Source organism: Helianthus annuus, chromosome 17 (genome assembly GCF_002127325.2).
Source record: "Helianthus annuus cultivar XRQ/B chromosome 17, HanXRQr2.0-SUNRISE, whole genome shotgun sequence".
Lineage (NCBI taxonomy): Eukaryota > Viridiplantae > Streptophyta > Magnoliopsida > Asterales > Asteraceae > Helianthus > Helianthus annuus.
In genome coordinates this window covers 25,883,299-25,901,650 of record NC_035449.2, presented here as the reverse complement: position 1 = coordinate 25,901,650, position 18,352 = coordinate 25,883,299, and the positions used below count along the sequence as shown (strand labels likewise).

General features: G+C 37.6%; 1 protein-coding gene across 1 annotated transcript; it reads right to left on the bottom strand.

Moving 5' to 3' along the window:
* Window positions 1-812: 812 nt before the first annotated feature.
* LOC110923891 lies at window positions 813-2,322 on the bottom strand. The gene is made up of 3 exons (XM_022167944.1): window positions 1,833-2,322; window positions 1,637-1,744; window positions 813-1,438 (listed from the first exon to the last, which is right to left on the bottom strand). The coding sequence occupies exons 1-3, from the start codon at window positions 2,320-2,322 to the stop codon at window positions 813-815; spliced, it is 1,224 nt and encodes a 407-aa protein (XP_022023636.1).
* Window positions 2,323-18,352: the final 16,030 nt, after the last annotated feature.

Genomic DNA, 18,352 nt, shown 5'->3' with positions numbered 1-18,352 from the left:
AACAAAATCGAAACCACAAGGACGCAGATTCAAAAGGTTTGAGTTTTGGATTAAAGTGTCAAAAGTGATCAAACTTTAGAGACCATTTTGACAGTTTACTCTAGTCATTTTTACAACTCATTTGGGGATGCATGTGAGCATGTCAACCGTTCACAACCATGTACAAGAGCAAAGACACTAATGAGGGACCGTAAAGGTTTTTCTACAAAATTTGGTCTATAATGCAACTATGTTTCAACGTTGTCTTCGCATGAGCTGACAACTATTCATACAATTTGTGAATGATTTAGAGTGTGATAGGAGTGGTGGTGACAGTGGAGGAGATAGTGTTTGGATGTTTTATACATTTGGATAGGTTTGGTTGTATCGGAAAGTTGATGTTATGATTTGGATATATTTTGGGTGATTGATTTAGTAAAAGAAACTTTGAAGAAGGTTTTTGGTGTTATTTGGTTTTCACAATTAAAAACCCTTGAATTTGAATGGCCTTTATTCAGTTGGAGCTAACATAAGACATTCAACTAGGATAATGTTTTAGAAGTTGAGAATTACAAAGTGATATTTTAAGTAGTTATTAGATCATGTGTTGTCATAAAGCTCTTTGTGGGACGTTACGCGACAAGTGCAAAATGTGTAAGAGATGGGCTTTATGGGGTTTTATATCACAAGAGGGTATATCATAAAGCCATATACCCATCATTACTTATTTATTAATTTTCTATTTTTTTCATTTAATCTCCAATTTATTTTAAAAAACTTTTATTAAATTTAAAAAAACATTACAATATTGAACATTATGATAAAAAAGACATTTAATCTTCGTCTTCATCATCGTTCTCTCCTTCTTCCTCTTCATTTTCTCCATCATCCAAACCTCCGTTTGCAAAGTTCCCAGCTTCGAATTCTTCTACTTCTTCTTCTTCCTCGTAGTCTTGTTTGATGTCGCCATCGTGTCGAATTGGGCGAATCGCCCAAGCATGCTCGACCAAATCTGCCTTTAACGTGTTATGTATTTCCTTAGATCGCAATAGTTGCATATTTAAGATTCTCTCTTCCATTGTTGCTTGCGTTCCTTCAACGACATCTTCTGGAAAATAGTTTTGGCATATTGCTTTTCCATCGTCTTCTATAATCATATTACGCATTATGATACAAGCATACATGACCATTCGAATTTTTTCCTTATCCCACATACGACAAGGATTTCTAATAAATTGCCATCGTTGTTGAAGAACCCTGAAACACCTCTCGATGTCCTTTTGTGAAGACTCTTGTAGTTTTTTAAAATATTGCCTTTTCACATCGAGCATTTCAGAAAACGTTTTCACACTATTCGAATGCTCCCAGTATATACCATCGCCCAAATAGTATCCATGCTTGTAGTCATTCCCGCTTGCATGGAAACCGGCTTTCGGTATCGTGCCAGAAACGTAACCCTCTAACAATGGTAAACACTCGAAGGTATTAATGTCGTTCATACACCCGGCTACACCAAAGAAAGCCGACCAAACCCAAAGGTCGTATGACGCAACCGCTTGTAAAACCAACGTTGGTCCTTTCTAGTCATCACGTGTATGTTGACCACGCCATGCAGTTGGACAATTATACCAACACCATTTACGACAATCCAAACTACCAATTATGTCGGGTATTCCATGTTTTTCTAAATGCACCTCGTATATTTGTTGAAGGTCGTTCCAAGTTGGATTTCTCAAGTAACGTTTTTCATATAACTGGCATATACCTAAATATAAAAGGTTTTATATAACCGTATTTTATTTGTATTGTACTTTAAAATAAAATTAAATATATAAAAATGAGTAAAAATATACCTAAGCAGAAATGTTCCGCGGTATCACGTGTTGTTTTCTCACCAATCTTCAAATACTCGTTGTTGATGTCGTAAGTGTTTCCATAGGCGAGTATACGTAAGGTAGAAGTTACCTTTTGAATTGAGGTGAATCCTAGATATCCTCTCGCATCCATTCTTTGCTTGAAGTAGTCATACTTAGCTTCCAAATCGTCATTAATGCGAAAAAATAACCTTTGGCTCATCCTAAACCGCTGCCTAAAAACATCGGGGACGTGAACTGGTGTCGGATCAAAATACCCTTTCATCAAACGCTTGTTTGCGGCTTCATGGTCTCGCAAAATAAAAGTGTGCCTCAAAATGGGGCGTGGAGGAGAACGACTAACGTGTTGCATGGCTTGAATCGCAAGGGCACATGCACTCGTAACAGCTTCTTCCTCTTCTGCGATTTCTTCGAGTGAAAAAAATCTTCGGTAAATTTCGGTGAACGAATCTTCTGATGGCGAGCCCATTATTTTTTTTATAGGAAAGGGGGAGTATTATTTTGATACGAATGTGGGATTAAAGAGTGTTTTGAGGTTTAGTTGAATGTAATGTGAAAGTTTAGTGGATATATATATGTAGATTTTTTAGGAATTTTTTAATACATATGACCGTTACAACGGTCATTTTTTTTTGTTGAAAACCAAACTCTTTAACGCCGCTAATTCCTTGGCGAGAATTCAGAATCACCAGCCCATAGCATCGGCCGTAGCGGTTTTTTGATAAATTGCATTAGGATTTTAATTGAAAATTTAAAGACTTTTGAAATAGAGTGGAATTGTACTAATGTTGATCTGAAAGCGATTTTAATTAAGTTGTGGGTCAATGTGGCTAAATATTATAATTTTCAAAAGTAACAAAACTTATTGTTTCTAATACTAGTGAGTTAAAATCAAAACACTTCTATAAAAAAATGATAAATGTTAGGGGTTTTTTTTCGGGCTTCTTGTTTTTGGTTAGGAAAAAGTGACCTGATAATTGACCCATAGAAGGTTTAGGTTAGTCGGTTTCAGATTTTTCTGATATTCTTCAATTCGGGTTCGGATGGCTTTAAATTCGTGTCGGGTTTCGGGTTTCAGATAAATATGGACATCCCTATATGCAGGTGCCACAAATCGCTAATCATCTCTACAAAATTGCATTGGAATTAGGAACCTTGGTATGTGTTAGCTACAAACTGAAGAAGAAACAAAAGAGAGGGAAGAATCAACAATATCATAGCTAACTTCCCCTAACAATGATTACAAGTATTTATAGACAGTTAACTACCACTAATCAGTTATTAACTAACCTCTAACAACTGCTAACTAATTTCTAACAACTGTTTACACTAAGACCCTTTATCTTTCACAATATTACATTTTAGCCCTTGACTCATTATTATTCTAACAATACTTTCCCCCCATTTTGAATTCTTGACCTCAAGAATTAAAGTCTGGAAACCTCAATTCAAACTCATTTAAATCCTCCCATGAAGAATCTTCCACCGGTAGACTTTGCCAATGAACCAAGACTTGATTCACCATAGGATTACCCTTTCGAACCAAACGCCGATCCATAATTGATCTAGGTTGCAACAAGAAACGAGAATCAGTCGGCAGAGGAACAATTGGAGCATGTTGACCAAAAGCTTTCTTCAACAAGGACACATGGAATACAGGATGAAGCTGTGCATCACTAGGTAAGTCCAGTTTATATGCAACTTTTCCAATTTTTTCAATCACCAGGAATGGGCCAAAGTATTTAGGTCTAATCTTTGAATGCCTCTGATTCCGTATTGAATTCTGGACAAAAGGATGCAATTTAAGATACACCCAATCTCCATTTTGAAATGTTCTCTCACTCCTATTAGCATCAACGTATTGCTTCATTCTGTTTCTTGTTTGACTTAATGTCTCCTTCAAAAGATTAATCATGGCCTCCCTGTCCCTGTATACAAATTCCACTGCTTCCACTGTTGTATCATAAGGAATATAGGGAATGTGAGTGGGAGGTGGAAATCCATATGATGTGCGTGAAGTGTGTTATATTTTTAATGTATATTTAAGCCCTTTTTACACTTTTAGCCAAGTTTTAAATTTATAAAACACGATATTCACTAACACTAAACACACATATGGGCAAGTGCACCCATCGTTGACGTAGTATAGTGTTGGTAAGATACCGAGGTCGTCCAAGGACACAAGAGCTTTTAATACCGGTTTATCCTCAACGTCTAATCAAATCAAAAAGTGAGAAAAATGTTTTTTTAAGCTAAGAAAATAAAAACTAACTAAATGCTGAAAAATAAAAATAAAATAAAAACAGATAAACAAGATGAATCACTTGGATCCGACACGTGTATTAGTATAACCTTTGATTATTTTCGCACTTTTGCACTTGTTTAAGAGATTATCTTTGTTATTGTAGTAGGCCCCTCTTTTGAAGGCGACGTTACCCTCAACCCAGTAGTTTGAGTCAGCAAGGATACAATCCTAAAGGGTCGGATTATTGAAAGATAATGAATTAAGTTATTAATGCAAATTGTGGTAGGCCCCGCTTTCGGCGGTGACGTTACCCTCGGCTAAGTAGTCTGAGTCAGCAGGGATACAGTCCTAAATAGCCAGGTTATAGTATTAATAGTAGTTAACTTATGAGGGGGTCAAAGAGTTTGGATCCCCGCCATCCAATACCTATGGGCATTGAAGGAGATCCTACTAAATTTGACCCAGGTCCCAAGCAGGACCTCTAAACGCTGAACAAGGGCAAGACCTTTACCAAACCGTTCCCTTAACCCCCGACCAGGTAGCCAACATACCTCCATATAGACCGTGGAGATATGAATGGTGAAAATCTTTTATTTTATATAGACAGTAAAATAATGCCAAGACACCACGGACAAACGATAAGGAAAGATCACCTTCAACATAAGCAACTAGTTATTAAAGTCATTAATACAAAACCAAATAAAAAGTGCAAAAGATTAAAAATAAAAAGTATTATACTAAACACTTGTCTTCACCAAGTGATGTAAGAGACTTAGGCAAACATGGCCTTGATTGTCAAGAACTCTTACGATCAACCTTGGATCCCGAGACGACTCACACACTCTACGATGGACAATGGATGATGGTGGTGGATGATGGTGTTATGGTGGTGGTGGGTGGTGGATGAAGTGTGAGAGAGGTGGTGTGCCAAGGGATGAGATGGAATGAAACCAAGCACTCCTATTTATAGGCTGAACAGAAGGCTGGGCACGGCCCCGTGTTCGCTGGACACGCCCCCGTGCCCGTCTGACACTCTCTCTCCTCATTAATTGTAATTCGCAATTACAATTAATGCGCCTGCTGTACTTTCACCATGCCCCCGTGCCCGCTGGACACGGCCCCGTGGTGGGCAATGGAAGCTTCTATAAGTTTGTCTTTTATGCTGCGTCTTGGGCACGGCCCCGTGCTGGCTGAGCACGGGGCGTGTTCAGACTTCTGCTTTCTCTTCTTTGCCTTGGAGGATGCCGTTGAGGGTCCGGGCAGTCTACTTTTATTCCTTTTCTTGTATTTATGCTAGAATTAGTTGTCTTTTTGCTTCTTTTGTGAATTTGAGCTCATTTCATTCTGAAAATACAAAAGAAAGACAAAAACACTCTTTTTCCAACATTAGTACTTGAAAAAGGGTTAGTTTTATGCCTTAATTGATGTGATTTATATGTTGTATTTTACACACATCACCATACAAGGCCTCAAAAGGGCTCATTTTTATTGCCGAGTGATAGGTAGTATTATACCACCACTCAGCCAAGCTAAGCCATTTCAACCACTGTTTGGTAGAATGCATACACATACACCTCAGATAAGTCTCCAAACATCTGTTCAGTACCTCTGTTTGACCATCACTTTGAGGGTGATAAGCAGTGGAATAGGCCAACTGAACGCCTTGCAGTCTCATAAACTCTTTCCAAAAACTGCTTAAAAAAACTGGATCCCTATCTGATACTATGGTCATAGGACACCCATGCAGTTTAAGAATGTTATCTGTAAAAACCTGGGCCACTTGAGAAGCTGTATAGGGATGAGATATAGGCATGAAGTGAGCATACCTAGTAAGGCGATCCACCACCACTAAAATTGTATCTTTTCCCTGAACTTTAGGAAGCCCTGACACAAAATCCGTAGAGACATCTGTGAAAACATGTGTTGGAACTGGCAGTGGTTGCAAACGGCCAGGGCTAGCCACTGGTTCATACTTGGCCTGTTGGCAATGAGAACATTCCTTGACCCATTGAAACACCTGTTTATAACATCCCTTCCAATAACAAAAAGCCTTTATCTTTTGCAAAGTAGGATAATACCCAGAATGCCCCCCTATAGGAGATGAATAAAACAGTTGAATTATGTCATTCTGCAGTTGCACATCATTACCTACCCACAACTTATTCTTCCTTTTTAACAACTGACCATCCCAAGTGACATGAGGAATTACTTTGCCTTGATTAATTTGTTGAATGATGAGTTGTAACATCTCATCAGCCTGCCAAGTACCTTTGATCCTGTCCAACAACAGTGGATTGATTGAACTCATTCTCAATTCAAATAGTGCCAAACCCTGTACTCTAGAAAGACCATCAGCTACCACATTTTCAGACCCCTTCTTATAAACTATCTCATATTCATACCCCATCAACTTTGCTAACCATGTTTGCTGTAGAGGAGTAGTGATCTTTTGATCAAGCAAATACATCAAACTCTTCTGATCAGTCTTTATGAGAAATTTCTTGGTTATCAAATAATGATGCCAAGTTTTTACTACCATAAGAATTGCTAACAGCTCTTTTTCATATACTGATAAAGACTGTTGCTTGATAGATAAAGCTTTGCTTATGAAGGCTATATGGTGGCCTTCCTGCATCAACACTGCCCCCAATCCTTTAGCTGAAGCATCTGTTTCAACTACGAACTCTTTAGAAAAGTTAGGTAGAGTCAAAACAGGAGCAGTGGTTAGGGCAGCTTTCAACTAATCAAAAGCCAATTGTGCATCATTGTTCCACTTGAACCCATCTTTCTTCGTAAGATCATTCAAAGGTCTAGCTGTAATTCCAAATGACTTAATAAACCTTCTGTAATAACCTGCTAGCCCAAGGAAGCCTCTCAAATGTTTAAGACTAGTAGGCACTGGCCACTGTTGGATAGCCTCAATCTTCTTAGGATCAGTTTGTATTCCTGCCCCAGAAATGATGTGACCCAAATATTCCACATTTGCCCCTGCGAAAGAACATTTTGATTTTGCAAACAGTGTATCCTTCCTCAGTAGTTGTAACACCTGCTCCAAGTCAATCAAATGCTGTTGCATATCAGGACTATACACTAGAATATCATCAAAGAATACTAGTGTAGTTTTTCTCATTAATGACTTAAAGGTAGCATTCGTCATAGATTGAAAGGTAACAGGAGCATTGGTCAGTCCAAATGGCATGACCACAAACTCAAAGAGCCCTTGGTGTGTTCGAAAAGCAGTCTTGTGGATATCCTTTTCATTCATCCTCACTTGATGATACCCAGCTCTAAGATCCAACTTTGAAAATACAGTGGCCCCTCCCAATTCATCCAATAGTTCCTCAATTATTGGAATAGGAAACCTGTCTTTTACAGTTGCCTCATTCAGTTTCCTGTAATCCACACAAAACCTCCAAGTCCCATCCTTCTTTTTGACCAAGACTACAGGAGAAGCAAAAGCACTTTGACTATTTCTTACTGTTCCAGCATCCAAACAACTCTAGAGTAAGACTTTCAATCACATCTTTTTGATGAGCAGGATATCTACAGGCCCTTTGATTGATGGTGATATTCTCATCTTTGAGAATAATTTTGTGATCACAATCCCTTTTTGGAGGCAAAACAGTAGGTACAGCAAAAACATCATCATACTTTTTCAATAAAGACTTCAATGCTTCATTCTCATTGTTCTGAACAACCCTTGTTTCATGCTGAAAAATCTCAGCATCCAAAGCTTGTAAACTATACAGCTGTGTACTTGCTATGCCTTTAGGGTCACTCAACAGCACATTCATCTTTTCAGCAGTGCATAATGTCATTATATTTGACCCAATACCTTTTAATTCAAACAACTGATCACCCACCTTGAACTTCATGGTAAGTTGCTTAAAATTCCAGTTTATATCATCCAAGGTTTGTAGCCATTGAACTCCTAAAACCATGTCATAGTTGCTTAAAGGAACAAGCATGACATCTGCACTAAACCAATTTCCCTGCATCATCCACTTAAATTTCTCACACAATTGAGTACAAGACATCTTGTTGCCATCTGCCACAGTGATATTCAACTCAGCCACTTTTTTAATAGGACACCTCATTTTTAGAGCCAAATCCAAATTCAAGAAATTATGAGTGGATCCAGAATCTACTAAAATTTGCAAAGGTTTTGTACCAATAGCCCCAATGACTCTCATTGTAGAATAAGAAGACACTCCTATAATTGCATTTAATGAAATGCATGGCTCCTGATCTTGAACATGATTCACCACCATTTCATGAAGGGTATTTTCGTCATTACTGTCCTATTCTATTTCTACAATTTCAATAGAGAACAATTGTTTGTTCTTGCAAATATGATTAGGTGTATATTTCTCATCACACCCAAAACACTCCCCCTTAGCCCTCTTCTCTTCAATTTCCTTATGAGACAATCTTCTAGCATTCATGGGTTTAGGTTTAGGTAATGGTGCAGGCAACAATGGAATATTAGTTCCTCCTATAGGCTTATTATTAGGAGAGAATGAAGATTTGAAGGGTTTATTATACCTGCTAGAAGATGCATTATTATCTTCTTGAATTCTGGCCAACATGTATGCCTCAGGCAAATTTCGTGGCCTGAGCAACTTAACTGGATTGCCAATTTCAGGCTTAATGGCTCTCAAGAACAAACTTACTGCATACTCATCACAAATATTGACCCTAGTAAGAGCTAGATCAAACTCTTTACAGAATTCATTCAAAGAGCCTATCTGCCTTAAATCAACTAAAGCCCCCATAGCATATTGATTAAGACTTGACCCAAATCTTGCAACTATAAACCCCTTGTACTCATTCCACAACATGCCTTCAATACTACCCCCCTTGACTTAACAAAAGACTGATGCCAAAGTAGAGCTATATCCTCCAAATGAACTATCACAAATTTTACCTTAAGGGTCTCAGGAGTAGTATCAATCTCGAAAAAATGTTCCACTCTGCATATCCATCCTTCAATATTTTCTCCATTAAACTTTGGAAATTCCATCTTAGTAAGACGATTGTTACTATTGTGATAAGGAAATTGATTAGCAATTAATTGCTGATTCGGTGGTTGATTATTACCCAAAGCTTGAATGCTTCGTATGATCTCATTCATCTGATTCTCCATTTGACTTTTTATTGATGCAATGTTTTCAGCATTCTTGATAGCTACTGATTCCAAACGAACCAAGGCTACATCATAATCTTGCATCCTTTGTTCCATCGATTGATTACGAGTTGTTGTCATCCTCTTTGGATCAAATTGCAATTGATCGAACAAAGATCAATTTGAGAATTGAAAGAATCGCACAGAAATTGATTGAACAAGAAACAATCATGCGTAAATACCATATCAGTGAAGAGCAATTGGTTGCTCTTTTATCTGACATGATTGGGAGCATAGTGGTTGCTTGCCTCACCAACTTACCACGAGTCATAGCACTGAAATGCTATGGAAGCACAATAGAAGAACGAGAGGCTAGTGTTCGAGCTGCAGCAAAGATTCTTGGTAATACTAAGAAGATAATCGAAAGACTTCAAGCGTGTGAACTACCTAGCTTGGAACCACATCAAATGGCATGTATTGATGAGTGGCGTGCGTATTTGAAACAATCAATCCCTTAGAATTGTTGCTTTCCTTTGGTTGTCAAGGTATTTTCTTAACGTAATTTTTTATACGAAAAATGTTTTCCACTATGACAGGTTGCCATTTAGATCAAGTTTTGTGATCTATATAATTTGGTTGTTCTAAGCTTCCCTCCATGCATTTACTATGAAAGTTACACGTGACAACAAGTATTCCACATATAACTGCTTAATTTTTTCTTGGTTGCAATGTGTTTTTTCGTACGAATTATGTATAAATGTATACATTTTGATTCTAACCCTTGTGTCTTTCTCTTTGTGAAGGAAGAATTCAGTTGCCACGTGAACTAGCTACCTCGCTCCTTGTATAATTTATTAATAAGTAAATACGCTTCTTCAAGGGTGGTTCCATCATACTGCGCGCATCTTAGTGATGGTTTTTCATCCAAATGAAAGACAATGTGTCGTATTAGTTTATTTGTATTTTCTAGTATCATGTACTATCATATTTCCAAAGTTATTAATGTCTTGTGGAATGTGAAAATATTTTACGTCATTATATGTTTTCTTTTATATTTTATGCAACAAACAACCTGTTGAACTTGCGAGGCAGGAACTCGGACGAATTCTTTGACTCACGAACCCAAGTGTTTTACTTTTTGTGAACACTTGGAGATATAAATGTGATGTCTGTCGTTAGTGACATGCAAAAACCTAATTAACCTAGGTAGCTAGGGTAAGCAGGGTATCGAATCCAGAGGAGTCTGTGGTTAATGCTAATTATTATTTGTTTGTAAATATTTTAATTACTTTGAGAACTTGCTAGAAAACGATAAACAATAACTTTGAGATTGTAAAAACAATGATAGAAAAAGGTGATCACTCCGGGATTCAGATTCTGTAATTACTAATAACCTAGTTCTGATTTTATTGGATGCTATTGATTGAATAGTAAATCTGTCACATCTACCAATTACCTATGCAATTCAAAATCTTAATATTAATTGATCAGAGAAATATTAAAACAAACATTCACAGGAATCATTCAATCAACAAAAGCATAATTGGATTCAAAACATGATTATAACTTTAACTGTCACTCAGGATTTGTCTGTCACACAAATAATATAATCATGTAAATAGTCAACTATCACCAGACTACAAATCCAAATCTCAATACATAACAAAAACTAGAATTAAAAGTGTCTCACAAGATCATTCACCCAGAGTGTCCACGAGAGATTTAGCCGCTCATAATATAAATCTTCAAAACTGGATATGCGGTTGAAAGCATCTTGAATCTCCTTAAATGTGTAGGTCGTAACGATGATGTGATATTGTCACAATATATGGCTGATGTCGAAAAAACAAGTCCTACCATGCCCTTTTCAAGTTCTTGATGATGTTATTATTTCTTGCGTGGACCTTTGAAGCCCAATAATGTCCCTCAAAAATTCGGCGAGCCCAATATTGTTTTATTATTCCAAAGTTTGCCGGCCCAGATGTGTTGTCTCTTGTTCACGTGATCTTCTGCCTTTTCTTCTTTATGTATGCGTGTGACATATATATATATGACTAATACTAGTCATAGATGAATAATAATTAATCCCCACAAAAGTATCTTGCATGCCATGATGATGTTGTGTTAATGTTTGCCGTCAAAGATCTCCTCCATCAAGAGAATGGATGATGTGCTTTTCTTTTATTAATTGATGATGGATCATGTGCATCTGATTAATGATGAATTCTCAAAAACAACCCCTATGTCAACCGCCACTTCTTGACTTGCGTGGATGTGATGATGATTTATATTGTATTTTGACTTTTGTACCACTTCCAACCTATGCCGTCCCTTTTTAATCCACCGTAGCCTACGGTTAATACTGTAGGTTACGCTATCAAACATTCTGTTTCTTTTTCTTTGTGACTGTGGCCGTATTCTTCATATTTATTTCAACTTTTAATAAATGACATACTAGCCCTTGCACTTCATTCTTTTGCGCATCTCGAACTTTCAATCCATCTCTTTGACCCAAACAACTACCGAATAGTATCTTTCGCATTGTTTATCATCCCCGGTAGTTCCACTTCATCAACACGCACTCTAAATTCACCGATTTAGACGGTTAACCTGTAAAACCACAAGAACTCGTAGTTATCAAATTCGAAATACATAACCGCCTAAAATGCACTAACACATATAATATAACACAATTTAACACTCCGCTTTTACACTCTCCATCACATCCCCACACTTATCCTTGATTGTCCTCAATCAACCATTACAAACATTATTCACCTTATTAATAAATCACCATTGAATCCCTTACCGAATTAGCAATTTAAGGTCCTAGGTCATACCCGTCCCATAGACTGACACAATCGAGATTGACAATCTGAGAAATAAATGATACGCATTTAAAACAATTCAAGACTTGCCTAACTAAAACTAACATGCTTATGATACTACATACATGCCACACGCCCCTCACAATGATCACTCCTCTCGGCTTAATCAAGACTAGCGTGTAATGTGCTAGTATATAATTCACTCAAAACCAAATATGCTACCTTGCAATCATAAGCTTGAATGGCAATCATACCTTCACTGCATCAAACAACGTAACACATAATAGAAGGACTTTTTCGGGTTTTGGGTTAAGGGTAAAGGTAAGGAATTTTTTTTTTAATTTATTGGCTAACACAAAGGACTACCAAATCATGATGACTTTATTCACAATGATACTAACACTTTGGGTTATTTTCGACCCACTTATATAATACGAACATAATATATATTTTTTCTCTTTTGTTTTTCTTTCTCTCTCTTTTTTTTTATTTCTTTTCATTTTTTGTTTCATACCATACTTCTAAACATACTTGTCATTCATGGTTGGTAATCAAACGGGTCAAACGAGGTGTAACAAACGAAGGGTAAAAGGCTCAACATGGTTAACTAAGGTGGGATGGATAAACAATCAACATATAAAACAATGAAGTGATCCTAATGCCTTTATCATCTATGTGTAAACGGTAAAGCACAGTCTCGGCACGTATCAAACCACACAAGTTCTAACACAAAGCAACATATGGCCTACACTCAACAATTGAACATTTATTGCAATTCAACTAACAATCTAGTAGGCTCAAATATCTCACCGAACAAAAGGAAACTAGGTTGCCGACACGTAGCATGTGTAATTCCTAAAGCATGTTACCCCTAGTTAGGCATCTCTTCTCAACTATTTTCTAAAACTTGTCAGAAATACTCTCATGAATCTTAAAGGGACAACCATGACTAGGGATCTAGATTAGCTTAATATCAGTAGGAATCCTATAGCGATTGAAAATGTTGGTTTTCATGCAGTTCACGCATACTTGAGACAAAAATTTTTAAAATTTAAAATTTTTAAATTTTTTCCAATTTCAACCAATTCAAGCATTTAAGATCAACAATCTTACCAACCCTTTTCTCGAGTTACCGCATCCCCACACTTGGGATACATTGTCCCCAATGTATAGTGCAATTTATAATCTAATCTCGAGAAATATCACCTGCAAACCATGAACGGCTAACAACTAGACGACTCAACACAAAGAACCCACTCCCAACACAAAAAACTAAAACACATTCCCTAACACATAGAGTTTAACACCACCAAGAACACGAATAAAAAAAATGCAATAATAAAAGTGGAACGGACTCCCCTGGTTTTAATCGTAGAATCCTCATGCGTAATGTTCCACCACGACCGTATAGCATTTCATTCGCGGCCGTGTCCAACAAGTACTCGGGTCAATCTCTACAATTAGTGTGCAAATCATCCCCGTCCAAATGGAGATTGAGTATGGACAGTTCTGACTGAACTCTAATCCATGCATTGTCCGCAATTGCAACTAGAACGTACGGGGACTTCACCGAACATCCCCACACTTGGTGTAGGTCCCTTTTCTCGGAGGATCGAGAACAAACCTAAACCTTGTTATACTAACCCACTAGCGAGTGCGGAATCCAAGCTAGCGAGCAAACCGGGATAATGCAAGAACAAACACAAGCACACACGGGTTCACCGATTAACACAACTTGTATTAATGCAAATGAAGGTTTCGGTTACAAGCACAATGTTTACAAACCTAACTTGTAAACTCTCAAAGTGTGTGTGTGTTATCTGGACAGAATGCTCTCAACAATATCTCTCGGATGTGTGTGTTCTGTCTGTGTGCATCTGTCTAAAACTCAACACTGCATGGGTATATATATACCCAGCCTAGCATGCCTGATCGAAGGATCTGATAGATGGTCCGAAGGATCATCTATCGAAGACCAAGTATGCGAAAGATCATCAAGGACCTCGAAAGATTACCTTTCGAGGTCTATGATTCGAACCATATCTTTCGATGAGGTCGAAGGATCCACATTATCCTTCGACATCTTATCCTTCGACAGAGTACATCTTTCAACTGTTGACTAAGTCAAACCAGGAGGACGGTTTACTTTGTCTACTTACAGGACTAACAAGGACATCGTTTACATACAGACCGAATACAGACAAAGTACAGACACAAGTGCACCAACACTTGGACCACTGCATCCATAGAAATTAAAAACCTGGTAACCTGCAAAAATAACCTCGCACAAAAACAAAACAAATATACACTACTCTACAACCTCGGGCTGCCTCCCGAGAGCGCTAAGTTTATAGGTCTTCAGCCAGACCATACCTGATATGCTCAAGGTGGTTTAAATGGCATCTCTCATGCAAAGAACACTTGTGCTGGTGAATGGTTAGTATCCCACTGCCATCCTTCACTCCATATGGCATCCAAATGATCCGGGTTATCGTAATCTATCGACTGTGAGAATTCACCCTTAATTTTCCTCGCGGGCTTCTTTTTTTCCTTCAACTGTGAGAACTCACCTATATTCACCTCAAGTGGTCTTTTCTTGGATTTGGTTACATCCTTTGGTGACTCCTTTTCTAACTTGACTGACGTCTTTTTATTTCTCATCTTGAGCCACCAGGGTGATTTGACCACTTTATCCTTCACGACCTTTTCATCTTTAAACCTGTCAATCATAGCAACACTCTCTTTTGGGACATCCTCATTAATTGGAGGATGACACTTATTAGCAATATTAGAATAAGCATAAGTGTGAGACATAAAGTTTAAGGAAAACTTACGTGACCCGAAGACCATATTTACCGTATTAGAATTGCAATCAATGATAGCCCTCGCGGTTTTCAAGAATGGCCGACCTAAGATAACTGGCGGTTGTCCTTCAACATTGGATGGCGTGTGGTCCACAACTAGGAAATCTTCAGGGTAATAACAATCGCCTACTCTTACAGCAATTCCTCTCAACATCCCCCTAGATGGTTTCCTTGACCCATCTGCAAGCACAATCGTGGTGTCCACCTCTTCAAGCTCACCAAAATCGTATTCATCAAACACTCGACCCGCAAATATGCTTATGCTTGCCCCATGATCAATCAATGCCCTATCAGTCTTGAACTCACCCAACTGGACTGGGATCATAGGCCCATTCTCTTCTTCATCTTCAACACTTGCAACCAAACGGATTACACCACTGGTCATATTTAAACGGACGGGTGAATCATTATCATCAGTTTTTACCCGTGCAGGAGTTACTGCCTCTACATCTGGTTCTTCAATACAAACCTCATCTTGGGAATCCGTGATTAACTCAGATATTTGAGATTGTGAGTCCACTTGATTGTTGCTTTCTAACCTCTCGGACTCTATTTTAACCCGCTCATTGCATAGTGCATTTATGAATTCACCTAGCTTGACTACATCTTCATAAATCTGATATATATCAGGGATGTCTTGGACGTAACTTGATGAGTCATATTCATTAAAATGACCATTGCCTCCATAACCAGAGTCCTCAAAATATTCTGACTTTCCATTACAACCCCAATCTGGCTTGTACCAGTGACCATCATCCATCTCATAACCACTGTACTCCCAATTTGGATCACGATGGTAATCCATATCATCGATCTTTTCTTGATATCTATCTTGATAAGAATAACCCTGGTAACCCGCATTTTCTTGTCTTTGCATGCGTTGGGACCATACCCACTCATCAAGTTCAGCCTTACTCTCGAACATTGGGCATATCAATGCCCAATGTCCTTGGCACCCACACCTTGTGCATGTAACATATTTTTTATATTCCCAGCTCATATTTCCTGCACAAGTAGCAAACGAAAAGCAGTACCGAACAAAAAGAAAACAAAGACAAAAGTGAAAGAAGAAAAAAAAAAACAAACTAACTAGAAAAGGCAAATACTTTTTGGATTTTTTTTATGCAAAACGAAAGCAAACAAACTAAACTAAACTAAACTAGCACTAAGCGCACGACTCCCCGGCAACGACGCCATTTTGATGTCTGTCGTTAGTGACATGCAAAAACCTAATTAACCTAGGTAGCTAGGGTAAGCAGGGTATCTAATCCAGAGGAGTCTGTGGTTAATGCTAATTATTGTTTGTTTGTAAATATTTGAATTACTTTGAGAACTTGCTAGAAAACGATAAACAATAACTTTGAGATTGTAAAAACAATGATAGAAAAAGGTGATCACTCCGGGATTCAGATTCTGTAATTACTAATAACCTAGTTCTGATTTTATTGGATGCTATTAATTGAATAGTAAATCTGTCACATCTACCAATTACCTATGCAGTTCAAAATCTTAATATTAATTGATCAGAGAAATATTAAAACAAACATTCATAGGAATCATTCAATCAACAAAAGCATAATTGGATTCAAAACATGATTATAACTCTGACGGTCACTCAGGATTTGTCTGTCACACAAATAATATATTCATGTAAATAGTCAACTATCACCAGACTACAAATCCAAATCTCAGTACATAACAGAAACTAGAATTAAAAGTTTCTCACAAGATCATTCACCCAGAGTGTCCACGAGAGATTTAGCCGCTCATAATATAAATCTTCAAAACTGGATATGCGGTTGAAAGCATCTTGAATCTCCTTAAATGTGTAGGTCGTAACGATGATGTGATATTGTCACAATATATGACTGCTGTCGAAAAAACAAGTCCTACCATCCCCTTTTCAAGTTCTTGATGATGTTATTATTTCTTGCGTGGACCTTTGAAGCCCAATAATGTCCCTCAAAAATTCGGCGAGCCCAATATTGTTTTATTATTCCAAAGTTTGTCGGCCCAGATGTGCTGTCTCTTGTTGACGTGATCTTCTGCCTTTTCTCCTTTATGAATAATAATTAATCCCCACAAAAGTATCTGATTAATGATGAATTCTCAAAAACAACCCCTATGTCAGCCGCCACTTCTTGACTTGCGTGGATGTGATGATGATTTATATTGTATTTTGACTTTTGTACCACTTCCAACCTATGCCGTCCCTTTTTAATCCACCGTAGCCTACGGTTAATACTGTAGGTTACGCTATCAACATTCTGTTTCTTTTTCTTTGTGACTGTGGCCGTATTCTTCATATTTATTTCAACTTTTAATAAATGACATACTAGCCCTTGCACTTCATTCTTTTGCGCATCTCGAACTTTCAATCCATCTCTTTGACCCAAACAACTACCGAATAGTATCTTTCGCATTGTTTATCATCCCCGGTAGTTCCACTTCATCAACACGCACTCTAAATTCACCGATTTAGACGGTTAACCTGTAAAACCACAAGAACTCGTAGTTATCAAATTCGAAATACATAACCGCCTAAAATGCACTAACACATATAATATAACACAATTTAACACTCCGCTTTTACACTCTCCATCACATCCCCACACTTAACCTTGATTGTCCTCAATCAACCATTACAAACATTATTCACCTTATTAATAAATCACCATCGAATCCCTTACCGAATTAGCAATTAAGGTCCTAGGTCATACCCGTCCCATAGACTGACACAATCGAGATTGACAATCTGACAAATAAATGATACGCATTTAAAACAATTCAAGACTTGCCTAACTAAAACTAACATGCTTATGATACTACACACATGCCACACGCCCCTCACAATGATCACTCCTCTCGGCTCAATCAAGACTAGCGTGTAATGTGCTAGTATATAATTCACTCAAAACCAAATATGCTACCTTGCAATCATAAGCTTGAATGGCAATCATACCTTCACTGCATCAAACAACGTAACACATATCAGAAGGACTTTTTCGGGTTTTGGGTTAAGGGTAAAGGTAAGGAATTTTTTTTATATTTATTGGCTAACACAAACGAATACCAAATCATGATGACTTTATTCACAATGATACTAACACTTTGGGTTATTTTCGACCCACTTATATAATACGAACATAATATAAATTTTTTTCTTTTGTTTTTCTTTCTCTCTCTTTTTTTTATTTATTTTCATTTTTTTTCATACCATACTTCTAAACATACTTGTCATTCATGGTTGGTAATCAAACGGGTCAAACGAGGTGTAGCAAACGAAGGGTAAAAGGATCAACATGGTTAACTAAGGTGGGATGGATAAGCAATCAACATATAAAACAATGAAGTGATCCTAATGCCTTTATCATCTATGTGTAAACGGTAGAGCACAGTCTCGGCACGTATCAAACCACACAAGTTCTAACACAAAG

Bases quoted from the DNA above. Each gene is read 5' to 3' on its own strand.
- LOC110923891 (XM_022167944.1), bottom strand. From the start codon at position 2,322: ATGGGCTCGCCATCAGAAGATTCGTTCACCGAAATTTACCGAAGATTT. The intron at 1,745-1,832 runs GTATATTTTTAC...TTTTATATTTAG, and splicing joins CGCGGAACATTTCTGCTTAG to GTATATGCCAGTTATATGAA. The intron at 1,439-1,636 runs GTAGTTTGGATT...TACCATTGTTAG, and splicing joins TGGAATACCCGACATAATTG to AGGGTTACGTTTCTGGCACG.